A 19,434-nucleotide genomic window follows, 5' to 3' on the forward strand; every position below is an offset into this window, starting at 1 on the left:
CGGACAGCTGAACGCTGCTTGCAGCGTTCGGGTGTCCGCCTGGCCGTGCGGAGGCGTACGGATCCGTCCAGACTTACAATGTAAGTCAATGGGGACGGATCCGTTTGAAGATGCCACAATATGGCTCAATCTTCAAGCGGATCCGTCCCCCATTGACTTTACATTGAAAGTCTGGACGGATCCGTCCGAGGCTATTTTCACACTTAGCTTTTTTTTGCCATTTTAATGCAGACGGATCCGATCGAACGCTAGTGTGAAAGTAGCCTTAGATCAGAATTCATTCAGTCACTCAGACATAATATATTCAGCAGAGTCAGACCTCAGACGGCAGCCGCGGCCCGCGCCCGCCAAGAAATTGAATCAGAATTATCAGATTAATCTGATTAGATGATCTAATCAGATTATGAAATACAACACTTTCATTGTAGCTACTATTATCTGACCTAGAAGAATTTTGCTCATTTCAATATACTGTATGGTACAGAGCAGCCTTTCAGTATAATACAGTACATATCTATGCGCCTTGTGTATTAACAGCACATACATAGTTCCTTTCACTTGGCTTGGCTAATGCTGTACTCACTGTTGATCTCTAAGCCTGTAACATCTTTCAATTTCCGCAGCTGCCTGTGTCTACTCACGCCCCCCTGTGCACTGCAGGTCAGGTGACTTGAGTTGTCAGTCACTAGTAGTGGCAGCCAGAGCGGCGTGCTGCTGAGCCAATGAATGAATATCTATCATTCATCTGTGCTCATCTATCTCTGCCTGCCAGTGCCTAGCTGCTGCTATGTTGCCCTGACTAGCACTACGAGTCCGGCCGGGCGGCCCAGCCAGCACACAGCCGCACTCGCACACTGTCCACACACGGGGAGGGGGGCAGGGCAAGTGATATCTGTTGCTCTAAAGTGAGTCCCTGTCCCTGACTACTGTCTCTAGACCAGACGAGCGCCGCGGCCGCCGGCCGGCACCCGCAGGGTGGACGCGGCAGGTTCAAGTAACAAGTCAGTCATAAAAAAAAAAAAAAAAACATTCATCAATTCTTCCGCCCTGCGTAGGGCGCGCCCTAAGGCTACCGCTTGGTCTGCCTTATGGTAGCGCCGGCCCTGCATCTAGGAAATCATTGATAACCCACCTAGTGGCAGCAGCTAAGTGTCTTATACCGCTGCTTTGGCTACAACCGCAACCGCCGTCAACACAGCAGTGGTTCCAAAAAGTGCATCAGATATGTCGGATGGAGGAGCTGACCAGCTGGCAAATGAACAAACATGAGTCATATAGGAAAATTTGGGCTCCGTGGTTAAATTACACTGATATGCTGCATAATTGACAGCCTTGTAAAGACTTATCTAACTGATCTCAATGCAACTGTATATCCTATATTGTGCAAGCTAGTAGGGCAAGGCCTTGTCATCATCATTATTATTATTTACTTTTATTATTTATTATATATTACTTATCTTCACTTTTGGGGTCATTTCGCCGCTCATTGATGTCTGTAGTGATATTCTGAAATTGTAATCGGCTGTGTGTAGTGGTCATTGATCATAACTTAATGAAGGCACAGACAAGGTAACAGTTTGTATGTTTTTGTACTTTATTTTTGTACTTTAATTATATACGTTGTTTATTTGTTTTAAACCAACAAGCAATGTAATGGATATGTCTGAATGTACAAGTTCTCATTATATGATTACCACATCTACTTTATGACATATGTAACACTAATATGTTGTATTGTCTGAAATCAATAATAAAAACATATTTGATAAAAAAAAAAAAGTTAGTAAAAGTATCTTAAAGGGCCGTAATCCTGGGGCAGGAGGCTGGCAAACAGCCCCCTCCAAACCACCGTGGCGAGGTTGGTTTTGTCACAGTCTGCATTGGATATAGTAATCTGGCAAAACTAACCATCAGATGGGCCCTGCTAAACAGAGAGAGCGGCAATTTAGACCATCTTTCCGTTTCCACCTCTATTTTCCTTATTAATGGTTCGTAATTCAGCTTGTATAAGGAAGATGGTTGTCGTCCTATTTTAACCCCTAAATACGTCAAGTAGTGGGACATCACAGAAGCTGGCTCTTATTCTCATTTACCCGGTAGCCCATAGCCTCTCCATAATATGTCATAGTATCAAGGGCCTTTCGAAGATGTCTAGCTGAGAAGTCCATGAATATTAAGATGTCATCTGCAAAGCAGATGAGCTTAATTTTCTTCTTACCTACTGCTATCCCTTGATACGTGTCAATGGAATAAATAATCTTGGACTGCTAGCACCATCCGGCTATTCGTCACCGAGGCACGTCCCTTTGTGAACCCTACCTGCTGGGGGCCTATTAAATCAGGCATATAATTTGCAAGTCTCTTCATCATCAATTTGGTCAGTATTTTTTAGATCTTGGTTGGTCAACGAAATCGGCCTATATGAACTAGGCGAAGTTAAATCTTTGCCCTGTTTGGGAATAAGTTTAATGTACGCCATGTTCCCAGAAGGTAATATGTCCCCGCCGTTTAAACAGGAATTGAAGATGGCCACTAAGGTCGGGGTAATCGCCTTATGGAGAGCCTTAAAAAATTCTGCAGAGTAACAATCTGGGCCTGGTGCCTTCCCCGTTTTGAGGGATTTGATGACAAGTTGGACTTCCTCCTCTGTAATCCGTTTATTGAGATGTGACAGCATTTCTTCCGTAAACCTCGGAAGAGCGACTTTGGAGAGAAGGTCCTCCACTCTAGCAGAATCATACTGATCCTGCATATACAATTGAGCAAAAAAAATGTACCGAAACACTCCATAATACTTTTAGGATCCGTGAGTTTTTCCCCCAAATCGTCTATAATACTTTTAAAGCCTGCGCCCGGGTCATGTGATTTAGTTAAGTTAGCTAGCATCTTTCCCGCCTTGTTGCCAAATTTAAATAGGTTCGCCCTTTTGTAATCTAGGGCCAATTTTGTTTTTTGCTCCAAATAGTGAGAGTAATTATGCTGCGCCGTTACCCACTACACCTTATTGAGGTCTGTAGGGTTCACAAGAAAGGATGTATAAGCGCTATGAACCTCCTCCGTAGCTTGTTGAAGCTGAAGTTGTGCCTTTTTCTTTTTTGCCGTGGTGTAAGAAATTATCTGACCTCTAATGACCGCTTTTGCTGTCTCCCATAATAATGTGTGGTTGTCCCTATGATCCTTATTATTATCTAAAAACTCCCACCACCAGCCTTTCAATCTATCGATAAAGTCTTCGCCGGCGATCAAATAGTTGGGGAGTCGCCATAAGTAGTCTGTACCCCTCATGACACTTTCTGATAGCGTTAGAGACACCAGGGCATGGTCAGAAATCACCATGTCTGAAATCTCTGTTGCCCAGACTCTCCCCATAAGTAGTGGTGAGACCAGAACGTAGTCTAATCTGGACCACGACTGATGAGCGTGCGAGAAGTGAGTAAATTCCCTTTCGGTTGGATTAAAAAATCCCCATGCATCTACCAAGTTAGTGGCAGCTAGAAAAGGTTTAAAGGCATATCGCCCTGACACGCTGGCTCGTTTCTTTGGTGGCCTGCCTAGTCTGCTGACTGTCTTCCTGTATATCATGGACTGCATTAAAATCTCCGGCTACCAGAATCTGGGACTTGCCCTCTTGTAAGATCGCCAACTCCAGGTCCCGAAAGAAAGAGCCCTGCGCTGAGTTAGGACTATACACATTTAGTATGTTTAACTGGCCCATGTCGGTGTCCAGTTTTACTGTCAAGAGTCTCCCCTTCTCATACCTATCAGTAGACAGGACTTCACAACGTACCCTTTTGTGTATGAGTAAAAGCACTCCCGCTTTTCTACCATTTGAGAATTTGTTTTTTGTTGCACCGGGAATCCCCAATTGATACTTTTAGACGTAGATTGATACGATACCGGGTCCAACTATTTAACGATACTAGGCTGCGCTGCTGCTCTCAGCGAGCGCCATGTTCTCCTCAGCAGCACAGGGGAGAAGGAGGCAGTCCCTCCCTCCCCCTGTGCCGCTGCCACAATGGGAGTTTAGTACTGCGGAGGAGGGGAGGGACTGTGGCCACTGAGCCACCAATGAATATAATTAACACAGTAATTTAAGTGTAGGCAACAGGTGCCGGCAGCGGTATCACATACCTGGCACCCACCCCCTATGACATGGCGCTGCGATTCCCGGCAATTAACCCCTCCGGTGATGCTGTGTAAAATGTAAACAAATCTAAATAAAAACAGAATGCAATTTACAAAATCGCATAGACCAATATTTTATTCATAATAGATCACATACCAAATGTTGATAGTGGGACATTTTACCATTTCATTAAAAAAATGTACTCATTTAGAACTTGATGGAAAGGCTGGAAAAGTAAGTGTTACTAATAAACAATTGGAGAACCAATTTGCTACGAAGCTACATGGCAGGATGTAAAAAGAGCATGTTAGAGAGGCAGAGTCTCAGAAGCAAAGAAGAGCAGGGAATCACCAATCTGTGAAAAACTAGGTCCAAAAATTGTGGAACAGTTTTCCGAAAAATGCTCCTCAACATAAAGTTACAAAGACTGACCACCATCTACAGTACTTCCATGTACGCCAAGGACAAAGCAGTTAATTTGGATGCTTGTGAACTATAGGCCCTCAGGTTGCACTACATTATAAACAGGCATAATTCTGTACTGGAAATCACTACATGGGCTCAGGAACACTAGAAGTCATTGTCTGTGAACACAGTCGTGCAATCCACAAATGCAAGGTAAAGTGATTGTCTCCTGAAAAATATTCTACAGTTTTCAAACCAGCACCTGATTCAGAATAATTTTGTAACTGCATGTAATTAAAAATTTTGCACAGCCACAGAGTTATTAAAAAAAACTAAGTATCTGTAAGCGACACCTACTCTGTTTTTTTATTTCTTTTTCCTGCTCACCGAGAAGGCTGCACATGCTCAGTTTCATCCTTCAGCTGCCTCCTGAGCTGTGATATGGAGAAAGCTTCAGCAGAATGGACACACACCCTGAACTGCAGCAGGAAAGGCACGCCCCCTTGAGCTGTCATCTTGATATAAATCTAGTAGAGCAATGAATCTGGAGATCTCTGGATACATGTGAGGTACAGGATGGTTCTATCTTTGTTAGAGATTGTCATGTGGTACGGTATATTATATCTGATGTTCAATTTTTACATTAGTCATGGGGTAACTCCTTTAAGGCTGTATCATGCTAAGAAGAAGCCATATGTGAACATGATACAGAAACCATCATCTTCTCTTGGCTAAAGCTCATTTGACATGGACTAAGGCAAGATGGAAAACTGTTCTGTGGTCAGATGAATCAAAATTTGAAATTCTTTTTGGAAACCTCAGATGCCATTGTCCTGTGGAGTCAGGAGGAGAGGGTCCATCCTGCCTCTTATCAGCATACAGTTCAAAAGCATGCATCTGTGATGGTATGGGGCTGCCATACAGTATATACAGGTTTTAGAGCAACATATGCTCCCATCTAAATATCTCTTTCAGGGAAAACCTTGCATCCTTTAGAAAGATAATGCCTAAACAGGCAGCTAGAACCGTACATCAGACATGAATGGGATAACATTCCTCTAACAAAACTCCAGCAATTGGTCTCCTAACTTCCCAGACACTTACAGAAAAAAGGGATGTTTCGCAATGCTAGACATGGTCCTGTCCCAACTTTGAGATGCTTTGCTGCTATCAAGGTTCTAAAAGAGTTTATTTTTTTCATAAAATAGTAAAATGCCTCACTTTAAACATTTGACGTGTTCTATGATCTATTGAGAATAAAATCTGAGTGTTTGAAATTTGCAAATTAATGCTTTCGGTTTTACATTTATTTACATTTTACACAGTGTCCCAACATTTTTGGAATTGGGGTTGTAAATGCAAGCAAGTAAATATACATACAATGCTCACCAATCTCTGTTGTAATTGTTGCCTTGGAGCTTCTCTGGTCCCCCCTCCTGCAGATCCTTCAGCACTATCAGACTATGGACTCCATTTTAGTCAAAGGGGGCTAATCCCCTCCTATTTTTCCCCCAGTAGAAGATTGTGGTAGTCAGGGAGAAAAGTTCTACTCTCCACCTGTATGATTTCAACTGCTTGCTGTTGCAGCTTGTCTTGTCTTGCAGGTATATTTATGAAGGACATATTTATGCATGTTATTTAATTAGTTTTTACCTGTTAAGAGGTTTAGAGTCAATTTAAGATATCCATATATCTTTTAGAATTTAAGAGATTATTACGAGTCCTGTTAATTGAATGTTAACCATCAACCACAATACTAGAAACACCTTTGGAAGCATTTAAAAAAAATATTATTATTGATTTGCATGTACTTTGGGGAAGCAAAGATTATTGTAAAGAGCTTTTATTAGGGTACTTTCACACTAGCGTTAAAGTTTTACTGTAATGAGTTCCATCACAGGGGCTCAATACCGGAAAAAAAAACATTTCAGTTTTATCCTGATGCATTCTGAATGGAAGCTCTCATTGCTTCTGGCACCCCCGAGAGCCGACACCCGGGGCAGACTGCCCCCCACACTGGCAGGGAGCTTCAGGAGGGGTACTCAGGAGGGCTGGCATTTATCTGTCTAGCATCTGTATGTGGCGTGTATTCAGGTCAGAAAGGAGGCGGGGTCATTCAACCTGGCCAGGCCACTGAAGCTCATGGGCCCCATACAAACTGCGTGGTCTGCCGCTATCGACGGTACGTCACTGGCTTCAGCTACCAGCTAACTTTTTTTTTTTTTTTTTTTACAGATAGAGCACTCTGCTAGTGAAAGTAAAAAATCTCCAAAAATCTTAACAGTCACTGTAATGTCCTGTAAGCCAACTAGAGAAAAGAATGCTTGATTGATCATAAAGACACATTAACTCACTTAGCAGATCCATAAGGTATCTTGAGGGATACAAACAAAACAACTAATGCAATTGTAACTTTATAACTTGCCCTGGTGAAAAAAGTGCTTGGCTTTCAAGGCACACCAATTACCAGTTGATTATTTTTTCCATCACCTTCACTTTACGTACATTGGTGGTACTGTTCAGTGTCATGCACCATACTCCATGACAGAAAGTCTTCCGTTGAGCTATGTACAGTAGTATGTGGAATGTCAATATGAATAAGGGGGAAATCAAAATCAATTTGAGACATCAAAAAGAACAGCTATAAGATTTCTAGTTGCTCTGTACAGGGAAACTGGTCTGTACTCTAAGCCTACACTGTAGGTAGTCCCTTTATTTCCAGAATTTTGCACTTTTATTAAAACTTAATGTAGCAATTTCGGAAGAGAAAGGCAGCTGTTGTACTTACCTGCTGGGACTGGTACCGCTGCTGATTCTGCGAAATATACTGACTCTGGGACTGTGGATACGGAGGCTGTGACTGCTGGTTGTAATATGGCTGTTGGCCTTGTTGGCAGTAGCCACTTACACCTTGCTGACCATACTGAGGCGGCATCTGTTAGAAGATCCAAGCAAAGTACACATGAGTCATGTTGAATGGACTCCAACCATTAAAGGCTGTATTACATTAAAAAGATCTGATTCCTTCCCAGAAATCGCCTGCTCACTAGGGGAGAAGAGCGCTGCTATTACATGCAGCAACCTCCTCCACAGCATGCGGGGAGGAGTGATCACTAAAGCCATCTCTCGTCCCATATTACCTTGTTGTTTGCCAGCAGCAGATCATGATTAGACAGCACAATCTGCCACCGCAAGCTATAATTTTTAAGCATTTGCTCGTTCATCGGGTAATCAGTGGCAGTATTACACTGCCAGATCATCGCCAATGAGCATTCCTACTATCGGCCAGTCTAATACAGCCTTAAGGTTCATTCAGACTAGAACTCGTGCAGAAGGTGTTCAGTTGCATTCTGTCAGTGTTGCCAATGTTTTATGCAAATCCACATTTTTCAACACTCCTCTAAATGAGTTATTAAATTTTGATGGTGTTTAAAGATGTTTGAAAAAGTTATCACTAGTTATACAGTCTATTTCAAATGTGAACATTTCCAGTATAATTGGAAGACAAACTTGTTTAATCAAAAGTGTTAACACTTGATATTCTGATACTCTAACATACATTTTAGATAAGTGTTTGTGCTCAAAGAGCAGCATCTCAGTCCATTATTAAAAAAGAAACGAGATTCAACACGTTTACCATCATAGCATCTATTTATTTTCCAGTTTTAAAATGAGCATATATAATTGGGTCGATGACATATCGGTGAGTGGGGGGTATGGATCAATGCTTGATTGACAAGCACAAAAATTGAATATTTAAACTGAGCAGCAATCAAGCTTTTAACAAATTAGCACAAAAGAAGTTTCCTCAAAGGATTCCAAGCAGTGGCAGAATGGTAAAAAAAATGTACAGTTCCAAAAATACTCTTGGTAGCATTAAATGTCCATAAATATGTAACAATACTTGTGAGCTAAGAAAGCACTCTCTTTGGGCTAAGGCTACTTTCACACTAGCGTTCGGTTGTCCGCACTGTGGGAGAGTTGTTTGGAACTGGGGGCCTGATGTCATTGTGGGGGGCTGCTGGCACTATGCGGGGCTGCTGTCTCTCGGGGTGTTTATGTAACTTGGGGGGATTATGGCTTCTGTCGGATTAATTTTTTTAATTATTTTATTATTAGGGTCGTACCAAAAAAGAAAAAGAAAAAAGAAAGACATCTGCGGTGGGGAAGCCCATATCCATATTTTAAAAAGTAAGTATTAAAAAAAACTAAAAAAATGTTGATATATGAGGAAATAGTGCTCTACAAGTTCCTTTAACGTTATCTGCATTTTGTCTGGTATTTTGTTGCGTACAGATGTCATCTAAGAAGACATCGATCGACTGGCGTAACCCACCCAGAAGGCGCCGCCATATCCAGTGGCCCATAAGTATAAAATCAACACTTGGACTTTTTACTGTTTGATTCGTTGCATTAATCAGTATGTGCTCTTATTATAGATTTCTTCATCATCTTCAGCGGAGGGCTCTCCGGAAGTGGCTGCCGGGGCCAGCTCACCAGCGTCCAGGGGAGGTGGACCAAGCCCGGACCGGGGCTGTCAAGAAGTATATATATATATATATATATATATATATATAGATTTCTTAAAAATTGGTTTAAGTACGGTCTTCTAAATTTTTTTTTATTTGTATTAGCAATCTGCACCTAGAGCCGCCAGCGAGGATCCCCCAGTCGCCTCCAGAGTCCGCGGGAATGATCGTGGCGGTCGTAGACGTGTAAGTATTGAATTTAGTAGTTTTAATTAGCATTTTGTATTAGGATTTACATTAAATTTTGTATTTCCTTTTTTTTCAGGGTTCCCTAGGCTCCACCAGGGAGGATGAGGAGTTCGGGTTTCCGAGCATCGATAACCTGCTCCTCATCCGACTGGTGGAGGCGCGTCCACCGTTATGGGACCACGCCGACCGCCACCACGCCGATTATCGCCATACCCAGCGGCTCTGGAGGGACATCTCTGCAGAAGTTTTAGAGACCTGGGGGGATCTAGATGCGGCGGCTCAGGAGAAATATGGTAAGTAAAACAATATGCATTTTAATAAATTAAAATATTCTTGTTTTCCTTTCATCATGCTGATTTTAGTTTTTGTTTTTTTCCATAGTCAAACTGGTTATAACGCGTTGGCGATCTATCCGGGACCGCTTCAGGAGGGATTATAACAAGGAGGGTCAGGCCCCGGGTGGCTCCGGAGGAACCTCAGGGGCCACATACATCCATACGGCGGCCCTGGGGTTCCTACGAAAGGCTATGGCACCAAAAAGGTAAATATTTATAACAACTGTTTAAAAAATAAATTGTAAAGGGGCTGTCCGAGACAGGGTAGCGTTTGGCTCCCCTGTTTTAGACAGCCCCCCACAGTCAGATGGACAACTGTTCTCTCCATCTGAGTGTAAGGGGCTGTCCGAGACAGGGTAGCGTTTGGCTACCCTGTTTTGGACAGCCCCCCACAGTCAGATGGACAACTGTTCTCTCCGTCTGAGTGTAAGGGGCTGTCTGAGACAGTGGAGCGTTTGGCTACCCTGTTTTGGACAGCCCCCCACAGTCAGATGGACAACTGTTCTCTCCGTCTGAGTGTAAGGGGCTGTCTGAGACAGTGGAGCGTTTGGCTACCCTGTTTTGGACAGCCCCCCACAGTCAGATGGACAACTGTTCTCTCCGTCTGAGTGTAAGGGGCTGTCTGAGACAGTGGAGCGTTTGGCTCCCCTGTTTTGGACAGCCCCCTATGCTATACGGTAGACATAGCATAGAACATGGATGTTTTATTTAAAGAACAATTCCTAACTTTCCTTTTTTTTTTCTACAGAAGTGCCAGCAGCACTCGGGAGCCTGACCAACCTCCTGAGGCGGAACCAGTACAGATCGCCAGCGCCAGCCCTCCTGTCCCTGATGCATCGGCTCAGGATAATCCGGGTCCCCTACCGGGTCCCTCCGCTCAACAGAGGCTCTTAGGTTTCCGTCAAAATTTAAGAGCCCTGGTGAGCGGGCAGAGATCTGGTAGGCCAAGTCGAGCCGATTATGCAAACCTTGTAGAGGTCGTTTCCGACGCTCTAGAAGGTTTTGCCCGACATCAAATGGAGTTTGGTGCTGACTTGATTCGCCGCTGGGAAGGGGCGGAGTCGGCGTATCAACGTAGCCCAAACTACCATTATGGGCTAAACATGATCGGTTTGATGGACTCAATGACGCCCGAGCAGTTACATCAGTTTAAAATCATGGTAGAGAACGGGTCATGGGAAATCATGCACCGCCCCCAACCCCCACCCCCCACCCCCATCCCACACCTACCCCCCATCCCACACCTACCCCCCATCCCACAGCAGTGGCCAGTACCGCCAACCTTTCCCTTCCCACCCCCCCGAGCATGTGTTTCCTTCTTCTTCTTTTTCTTCTCCTGCCCCTTTTCCTCCTACTTCTTTTCAAACTCCCTCCACCTCTACACATGCTCGGGTCCCCTCCTCCTCCTCAGACCCTTCCTTTCTCCACACCCCTCAATTACGCCCTGCATCCTTTCCTATGGCCCGTAGTTTAACCTCAGTGGCTCGCCAGGACAGGGGGGCTACCATTGCCAGCCCCAGCGCAAGTCCACGACAGTCCACCTCCCCTCCAAGTTATTATGAGCAGTTGTGAAAAAAAAAAAAAGTTTATATTTTATTTATTTATTTATTGACATAAAAAAATAATAAAAAAAATTATACTTTACTGCACTGTGTCTGTCTTTTTATTGTCCTGTACAGGCAACATTGGCACTCTAGCTGTGTTGAAATAAAAACTACCCTAGTCTCACTACTGTGCGTTTATTACAACACCCTTGGTAGTTTTTATATCAAAACAGCATTAGTGCCAATGTCGTAAGATCCATTAAAACCTGACCATCAATAATGAGCTAAATTTTGGCTCTTTATTGATCGTAGAACCTATGATTGGCACATGAGCAAGCAAATGCTTGTTCATTGTTCAATCTTGTGCCCTTTCATATGAGCCCTTGTGGGAGTCACGGTCTGTCAGCATCATCAGGAATTCATTAATTGTGATTTTAACGTTTAATGATTTCCCGATGACGCTAAAATAACTAGTGTGATTACCACAAGGGACACGCAAGGGACATAGAGTTTTTAAAGGGGTATTCACATAGACAATGGGGGGATTTCACTTGAATATGCCCCCATTGTCTGATAGGTGTGGGTAACATTGGTAGGACCCGCACCTATATTGAGAACGGAGCGGGGAGCACAGTTGCTGTAGGACACATTTCCCATGGTATGTCCACCGCCAAACGCTAATCCCCGCCTCAACTATAGAAATGGATGGAGGGCGGCAGCGCAGTGCGACCTCATCTACTTTCTTAGCTTCGTTCTCAATATATGTGAGGGTACCAGCCGTGGGACCCGCGCCTATAAGACAATGTAGGTATATCATTAAAGTGGTATGCCCCCATTGTATGAGATGAGAAAACCCCTTTAAGGCCCCTTGCACACGACTGTATGCCACAAATGACATATGGTCCGTGAGCGGGCCATATGTCCCATAGTGGCATTGATCGTGCACACGAGAGTACACAGCATCATAGTATACAATCATCCTGTGCAAGTTGAGCTGCCCGCGGGGATATAGTCTTGCACTAATAGATCATATGAGTGCAGGACAATAGCCCAGTTTGCGGCACAACATGGTCAGCATCATGATGCTCTGTACTCCTGTACGACGATCAGGGACATATGGCCCGCTAACGAACACTATACATCTTTATAAGTGCATGTAGTCGTGTACAAGAGTCCGAAAGGTGTGGTCCATTATCAAAGTCGGACCAGCTTTGGAACTTCAACAAGATAGCCATGGAGAAATATAGGAGCATTACAACCCTATAGATCTCAATACATGAAGATGGAACCTAGAGATGCTTTTCCTTTCAAAACGGATCCGCTAAACGGATGACAAAACGGAAACAAACGTGACAAACGGATCCGTAATACAGACGGATCCGTACAAACGGATCCGTCTGAATTGCTTCCGTTTGGCTCCGTTTAGTCAGTTTATTGACGGATCCATTTGAAATGCCGTTCAAGCGGATCCGTGAAACGCTAGTGTGAAAGTAGCCTAAGGCCTTGGATTAATAACTATGTTCTCTACATCACTTGGTACAGCCCAGAGCATAAAGCACAAACATTTAATTAACACAACATGTTTCTACGCAGCCATGCAAACCAAAAACAACCAATGTGAGCATTCAGTTCAGATTTAAACATGGGAGAAAAACGAGTGCAAACAAGAAAGATCACATTCATGTACTTTGTTTCATTTTAACCAACTCAAAAGGATACAAATTAAACAGTCGTTCATCAACCCGGAAAAATACATAAAAGTACCAAGAAATATACATCAGTAACAAAGTTGGAGATGCTATAAAAAGACTCATCAAATAAACTTTATAAGATCAAGTGTGTTTCAAAAGGAAAACAAAGTTGGACAGGGCACATATAGAAAGACATCCAGTGCTAGATTGAAACATAAAAACACCAAGACAACTGCGGCCAGTTGTCACTCTATTCACATCGGAGGGGTAAATGGGTTCCGTAATCCCTCCGTTCCATAAAAACATAGGACAAGTTCAATCTTTTTGCGGAACAGAAGCATGGAACGGAACCCCACGAAAGCACTCCATAGTGCTTCTGTTCCGCACCATATCTCCAGGGCCATTCAAGTGAATGGGTCTGCATGCATGATGAGGAATGCACACAGCCAGTGTCTTGTCTATTGCGGTCCAGCCGTATGCGGGCCGCAAAATACGGCCACAGGGGACACACGGTCGTGTGCAAGAGGCCTAAGTGGTGTAAAAATGCAAAAAGTTGCAACATTTTTGGAGAAAGTGAGCTCATTTTGCAACTTTTTGAAGGCCGCATTCTGGTGTAAAGGTGTCATAAATCAGGGTCTTTGACCCAATTTAACAGCTTGCTGCACACCTAACGCCGATAGGCGTCCGGGCGGCAGCTCTCTCAGGTCTCAGCGACGCCTATTGGCATCATCTCTTGAGACGTGAGATTTCCTGTGAACGCGCGCTCACAAGTTCATCTACAGCCTGCCGGCAGCGATCATTGGATGGCAGGCTGTAGATTTTTTAATTAACCAATGAAATGGGTATGTCAGATGCTATTTTGCAAATAGCCTCTGATATACCTGCTACCTGGTCCTCTGGTGGTCCCTTGTGCTTGGATCGACCACCAGAGGACACAGGCAGCTCTGTAAGTAGCACCAAAAACCACACATACACTACACCCCCCCCTGTCACTTATTAACCCCTTATTAACCCGTGATCACCCCATATAGACTCCCTGATCACCCCCTGTCATTGATCACCCCCCTGTCATTGATCACCCCCCTGTAAGGGTCCCTCATCACCACCAGGTAATTAGCGCCCAGCCCACCGCACCACAGTCACTGATTAGTCGCTAATCAGCACTAGTACTATATAGTATCTGTAAGTGATCAAGACTGATCGCAATCAGATCTACAGTGGGATGTGAAAGTTTGGGCAACCTTGTTAATCGTCATGATTTTCTTGTATAAATCGTTGGTTGTTACGATAAAAAAAATGTCAGTTAAATATATCATATAGGAGACACACACAGTGATATTTGAGAAGTGAAATAAAGTTTATTGGATTCACAGAAAGTGTGCTATAATTGTTTAAACAAAATTAGGCAGGCGCATAAATTTGAGCACTGTTGTCATTTTATCGATTCCAAAACCTTTAGAACTAATTATTGGAACTCAAATTGGCTTGGTAAGCTCAGTGACCCCTGACCTAAATACACAGGTGAATCCAATTATGAGAAAGAGTATTTAAAGGGGGTCAATTGTAAGTTTCCCTCCTCTTAATTTTCTCTGAAGAGTAGCAACATGGGGGTCTCAAAACAACTCTCAAATGACCTGAAGACAAAGATTGTTCACCATCATGGTTTAGGGGAAGGATACAGAAAGCTGTCTCAGAGATTTCAGCTGTCTGTTTCCACAGTTAGGAACATATTGAGGAAATGGAAGACCACAAGCTCAGTTCAAGTTAAGGCTCGAAGTGGCAGACCAAGAAAAATCTCGGATAGACAGAAGCGACGAATGGTGAGAACAGTCAGAGTCAACCCACAGACCAGCACCAAAGACCTACAACATCATCTTGCTGCAGATGGAGTCACTGTGCATCGTTCAACCATTCGGCACACTTTACACAAGGAGATGCTGTATGCGACAGTGATGCAGAGGAAGCCTATTCTCCGTCCACAGCACAAAAAGTGCAGCTTCAGGTGGGCTAAAGTACATTTGGACAAGTCAGCTCCATTTTGGAATAAGGTGCTGTGGACTGATAAACAGAAATTTAGTTATTTGGCCATAACAAGGGGCGTTATGCATGGAGGAAAAAGAACACAGCATTCCAAGAAAAACACCTGCTACCTACAGTAAAATATGGTGGTGGTTCCATCATGCTGTGGGGCTGTGTGGCCAGTGCAGGGACTGGTAATCTTGTCAAAGTTGAGGGACGCATGGATTCCACTCAGTATCAGCAGATTCTGGAGACCAAAGCTGAAGCTGCGCCGGGGCTGGATCTTTCAACAAGACAACGACCGTAAATACTGCTCAAAATCCACTAAGGTATTTATGCAGAGGAACAAGTACAACGTTCTGGAATGGCCATCTCAGTCCCCAGACCTGAATATAATTGAAAATCTGTGGTGTGACTTAAAGAGAGCTGTCCATGCTCGGAAGCCATCAAACCTGTATGAACTAAAAGATGTTTTGTAAAGAGGAATGGTCCAAAATACCTTCAACCAGAATCCAGACTCTCATTGGAACCTACAGGAAGCATTTAGAGGCTGTAATTTCTGCAAAAGGAGGATCTACTAAATATTTTTCATTTAATTTCTTTTTGGTGGTGCCAGAATTTATGCACCTGCATAATTTTGTTTAAACAATTTTAGCACACTTTCTGTAAATCCAATAAACTTCATTTCACTTCTCAAATATCACTGTTGGTGTCTGCTATAGGATATATTTAACTGACATTTTTTATCGTAACAACCAAAGATTTATACAGGAAAATCATGACGATTAACAAGGTTGCCCAAACTTTCGCATCCCACTGTATATAAGTACATTAGGGTCACCTTAGGCTCTACAAAAAATGCAGTGTTCGCCCGATCAGCCTGATCTTGTGCGCACACTTGCGTTCAGTCCACCCCACAGCAGAATTTTATTTTGTGATCACTGCAAAAACACCGTAAAATCGCTGCGCCGCTATAAAGATCACTTTTCATCTTTTTGAATCTTTATTAGCACTCCTTTTTACTAGGCAGGTTTGCTCTTTTTCCTGGGTAGTCTCAGAGGAATACCCCCTAAATTTAGTTAGCCCAAAATGTCAAACAAGGGGTATTCCGCTGAAGAGGCCTACAGGATTGTGGCCGTGATGGATGAAAGTGATGGGGACGCCTCACCCGCTGAATCCAGTGGTTCAGAATATGACTCTAACAGCTAGTGAAGATGACTAGGTTGAGGTCCCTGCTACAGTCAGGCATACCCGATCCCATGTCAGTGTAATGCATACCTCGCGTGATGAGCCTCATTTGCAGCAGAGTGGTGCTAGCGCTGATCTTTTTTATGGTGCGACATACACAGCAGCACAGCACATCCTGGACCTTCTACCAGCACTGCCGCATTCCCTGGTGAAGTGGCGAGCACCAGAAGGGCAGTTCAAGCTGGTACGGTGGTACGTGCATTAACTCCCCCGTCGCAGCCACTACGTCCACAGGCCCATAGAGCCCTTAGTATCCCAGGGGTGCTGGCAAACCCTAATTGGCAATCTCCTGCTTCTGCCGCACCCGTATTGCCCCCTTTCACCGCCCAGTCTGGAGTTCGCATGGAGACAGCTCATTTAGGATCGGCCCTTCAGTTTTTTTAGCTGTTCTTCACCGCGGATCTCTATGACTTAGTTGTGGCAGAAACCAACCGATACACCACAGACTATATAACTGCCAATCCGGAAACCTTCCATGCCCAGCCTTTCCGGTGGAAACCAGTCACAGTTTCCGAATTTAAAATATTTTTGGGCCTTATCCTCAGCATGGGTCTAACTAAAAAAAAAATATTGCGGTCCTATTGGTCTAAAGACCCAATAAATACATGCCCATGTTCTCTGCTGCAATGTCCAAGGCACGTTTTGAGGTCATCATGCGCTTTATGCATTTCGCTGACAATAAAACCTGTCATCCAAGAGGCCACCCTGCTTATGACCGGCTCCACAAAATTCGGCCCCTCATAGACCATTTGTCATCCAGATTTGCAGATGCGTATCCCCCCAATCAGAACATCTGCATAGACGAGTCCCTTGTACATTTTACCGGGTGCCTTGGAATCAAACAGTACATCCCCAGCAAGCGCGCCCGGTATGGGGTCAAACTGTATAAGCTCTGTGAAAGGGACACAGGCTATACATATCATTTTAGGGTCTATGAGGGAAAAGGCTCAAAACTGGAGCCGGTCGGAGGCCCTGACTACCTGGGGAGCAGTGGCAGGATTGTCTGGGACTTGGTGTCACCCTTAGTCCACAAGGGGTACCACTTATACGTGGACAATTTATACACAAGTGTGGCCCTCTTTCAGCACTTACATCTAGTCGGAATTCAATGCTGTGGCACCGCGCGACCTAGTCGCCGGGGCTTCCTCCAACGGCTCGTTAATACCCGACTTGCACGGGAGGAGAGGACTGCCTTGTGTGACCAAGAACTGCTCGCGGTGTAGTGGAGGGACAAGAGGGGCGTTTACCTTCTGTCCAACATTCACGCAGACACGACAGTACAAATTGAAAGGGCAACTGGAGTCATTACGAAACCCCTCTCTGTCCACGACTATAACCTTCACATGGGAGGGATGGACTTCAATGACCAGATGTTGGCTCCCTATTTAGTGTACCGCCACACCAGATGCTGGTATAAGAAGGTGTCTGTTTATTTAATTCAATTGGCTCTGTATTACAGTTTTGTTCTCTACAGTAAGGCTGGGAGAACAGGATCCTTCCTAAAATTCCAGGAAGAGATCATTTCGGGAATTTCTGTATCCAGGAGGGTCCGTGCCCCAAGTCCCTGATGTAGTGAGCCGGCTACATGCCAGACAGTTCCGAAGTGTCTATGCTGGTACCTCAACTCAGCGTTCCCCAATAAAAAAATCTCGTGTCTGTAGCAGGGCTGGAATAAGTGATACCACCTTTTTTTATCCTGACTGTCCTGACCAGCCTGCCCTATGCATATGGGAGTGTTTCCGCAAGTACCACACACAGGTACACTATAAGTGTAGGGATTGCGTTACACAGGACAGGCACACAGGGGTCTTAGGGCCCTTTCACACAGAGCTGACACAAACCTCTCCTTTCACCTGGGACAAAGTGCATAATGTACTTCGCCACATCTCTGGGCGATTTGCGCTTTGCACATTGTCCCATGGGGAAGGAGAGGTTTATCCTCTGAAGGTAAAAAAAGTTCAATAAAGTTTATAAAAGTTAATGTTCTGTTTCAAATGTTATATAAAGTTAATGTTAATAAATTTATTGAGTTGCTGCCAGTTTTTTTTTTTTTTTTTTTTACCTTCTAGGTGGACCAAGCGATCAACCAGCTGTGTCACTGATGTGCATTCTGACAGAAGCATTGCGCTGCTGTCAGATTACACAAAAGTCGATGTATGTGGCGCTGCAAGATGAGATTTCTCCTCTGCAGTAAAAAAAGATACATTTGCCGAGGCTTTTGAGCTTAGGGGCGGTGTTCATATGCTTTGGCAAACATATAAAATATTTATAAAAAATTCTGGCAATTATTTATTCAACCACATCGATTGATGTGAATGGAGAAATCGGGTTTGCCAGGGCATAAGAGCCGAGTGGGTTTGGATGTTGGGCGGAGCTCCTATGTCCTGGCAGACGCCTTTCCCCTCTTTTTTTATATTTGCACATTTTTTGGCAGAGATTTTTTCATCCACATTGATTGATGCGAATGAAGAAATCTGTGCTGTTCATTTTTTTTTCAGCCCAGAGGCTGAACGGAAAAAAAAATCTCATTACCCGTATGCGCAATAGAGGAAGGAGAATAGTGGAAACTCCTAATGCTGGCCATACATGTAATGATTGCGGAGACCCTCAAATGCCAGGGCAGTACAAACACCGCAAAAAGGACCCCATTTTTGAAAGAAGACACTTCAAGGTATTCGCTGAGGGGCATATTGAGTCCATGAAAGATTGAACTTTTTGTCCCAGGTTAGCGGAAAGTGAGACTTTGTGAGAGAAAAAAAACAAACAAAAAAAAACATTTCTGCTAACTTGTGGCAAAAGAAAAAAAATAATCTTCTATGAACTCGCCATGCCCCTCATGGAATACCTTGGGGTGTCTTCTTTCCAAAATGGGGTCACATGTGGGGAATTTATACTGCCCTGGCATTTTAGGGGCCCTAAAGCGTGAGAAGTCTGGAATCCAAATGTCTAAAAATGCCCTCATTAGAATTTGGGCCCCTTTGCGCACCTAGGCTGCAAAAAAGTGTCACACATGTTGTAGTGCCGTACTCAGAAGAAGTAGGCCAATGTGTTTTGGGGAGTATTTTTACAAATACCCATGCTAGGTGAGTGAAATCGCTCTGTAAATTGACAACTTTGTATAAAAAAAAAAGGGGAAAAGTTGTCATTTACAGAGATATTTCTCACACACAGTATGGGTATATGTAAAAATTCACCCCAAAACACATTGCCATACTTCTTCTGAGAATGGCGATACCACATGTGTGACACTTTTTTGCAGCCTAGGTGCGCAAAGGGGCCCAAATTCCAATTAGTACCTTTAGGATTTCACAGGGCATTTTTTACGCATTTGGATTCCAAACTACTTCT

The 19,434-nt window shown here is 43.9% G+C and overlaps 1 protein-coding gene across 6 annotated transcripts in view; it reads right to left on the bottom strand.

Annotated features, from left to right (window-relative positions):
* Positions 1-19,434, bottom strand: part of ARID1B (AT-rich interaction domain 1B) — a 645,879-nt gene that overhangs the window by 498,574 nt on the left and 127,871 nt on the right. For 5 of the 6 annotated variants that reach the window (XM_044289092.1, XM_044289095.1, XM_044289097.1 and 2 more), the window contains exon 3: positions 7,320-7,466. The exons of the other annotated variant lie outside the window; for it this stretch is intronic. In XM_044289092.1, the coding sequence (XP_044145027.1) occupies positions 7,320-7,466 (147 nt within the window). The remainder of the gene's footprint in view (positions 1-7,319; positions 7,467-19,434) is intronic. 6 annotated transcript variants of the gene reach the window in all.

The sequence above is a fragment of the Bufo gargarizans genome, chromosome 4, assembly GCF_014858855.1.
Source record: "Bufo gargarizans isolate SCDJY-AF-19 chromosome 4, ASM1485885v1, whole genome shotgun sequence".
NCBI lineage: Eukaryota > Metazoa > Chordata > Amphibia > Anura > Bufonidae > Bufo > Bufo gargarizans.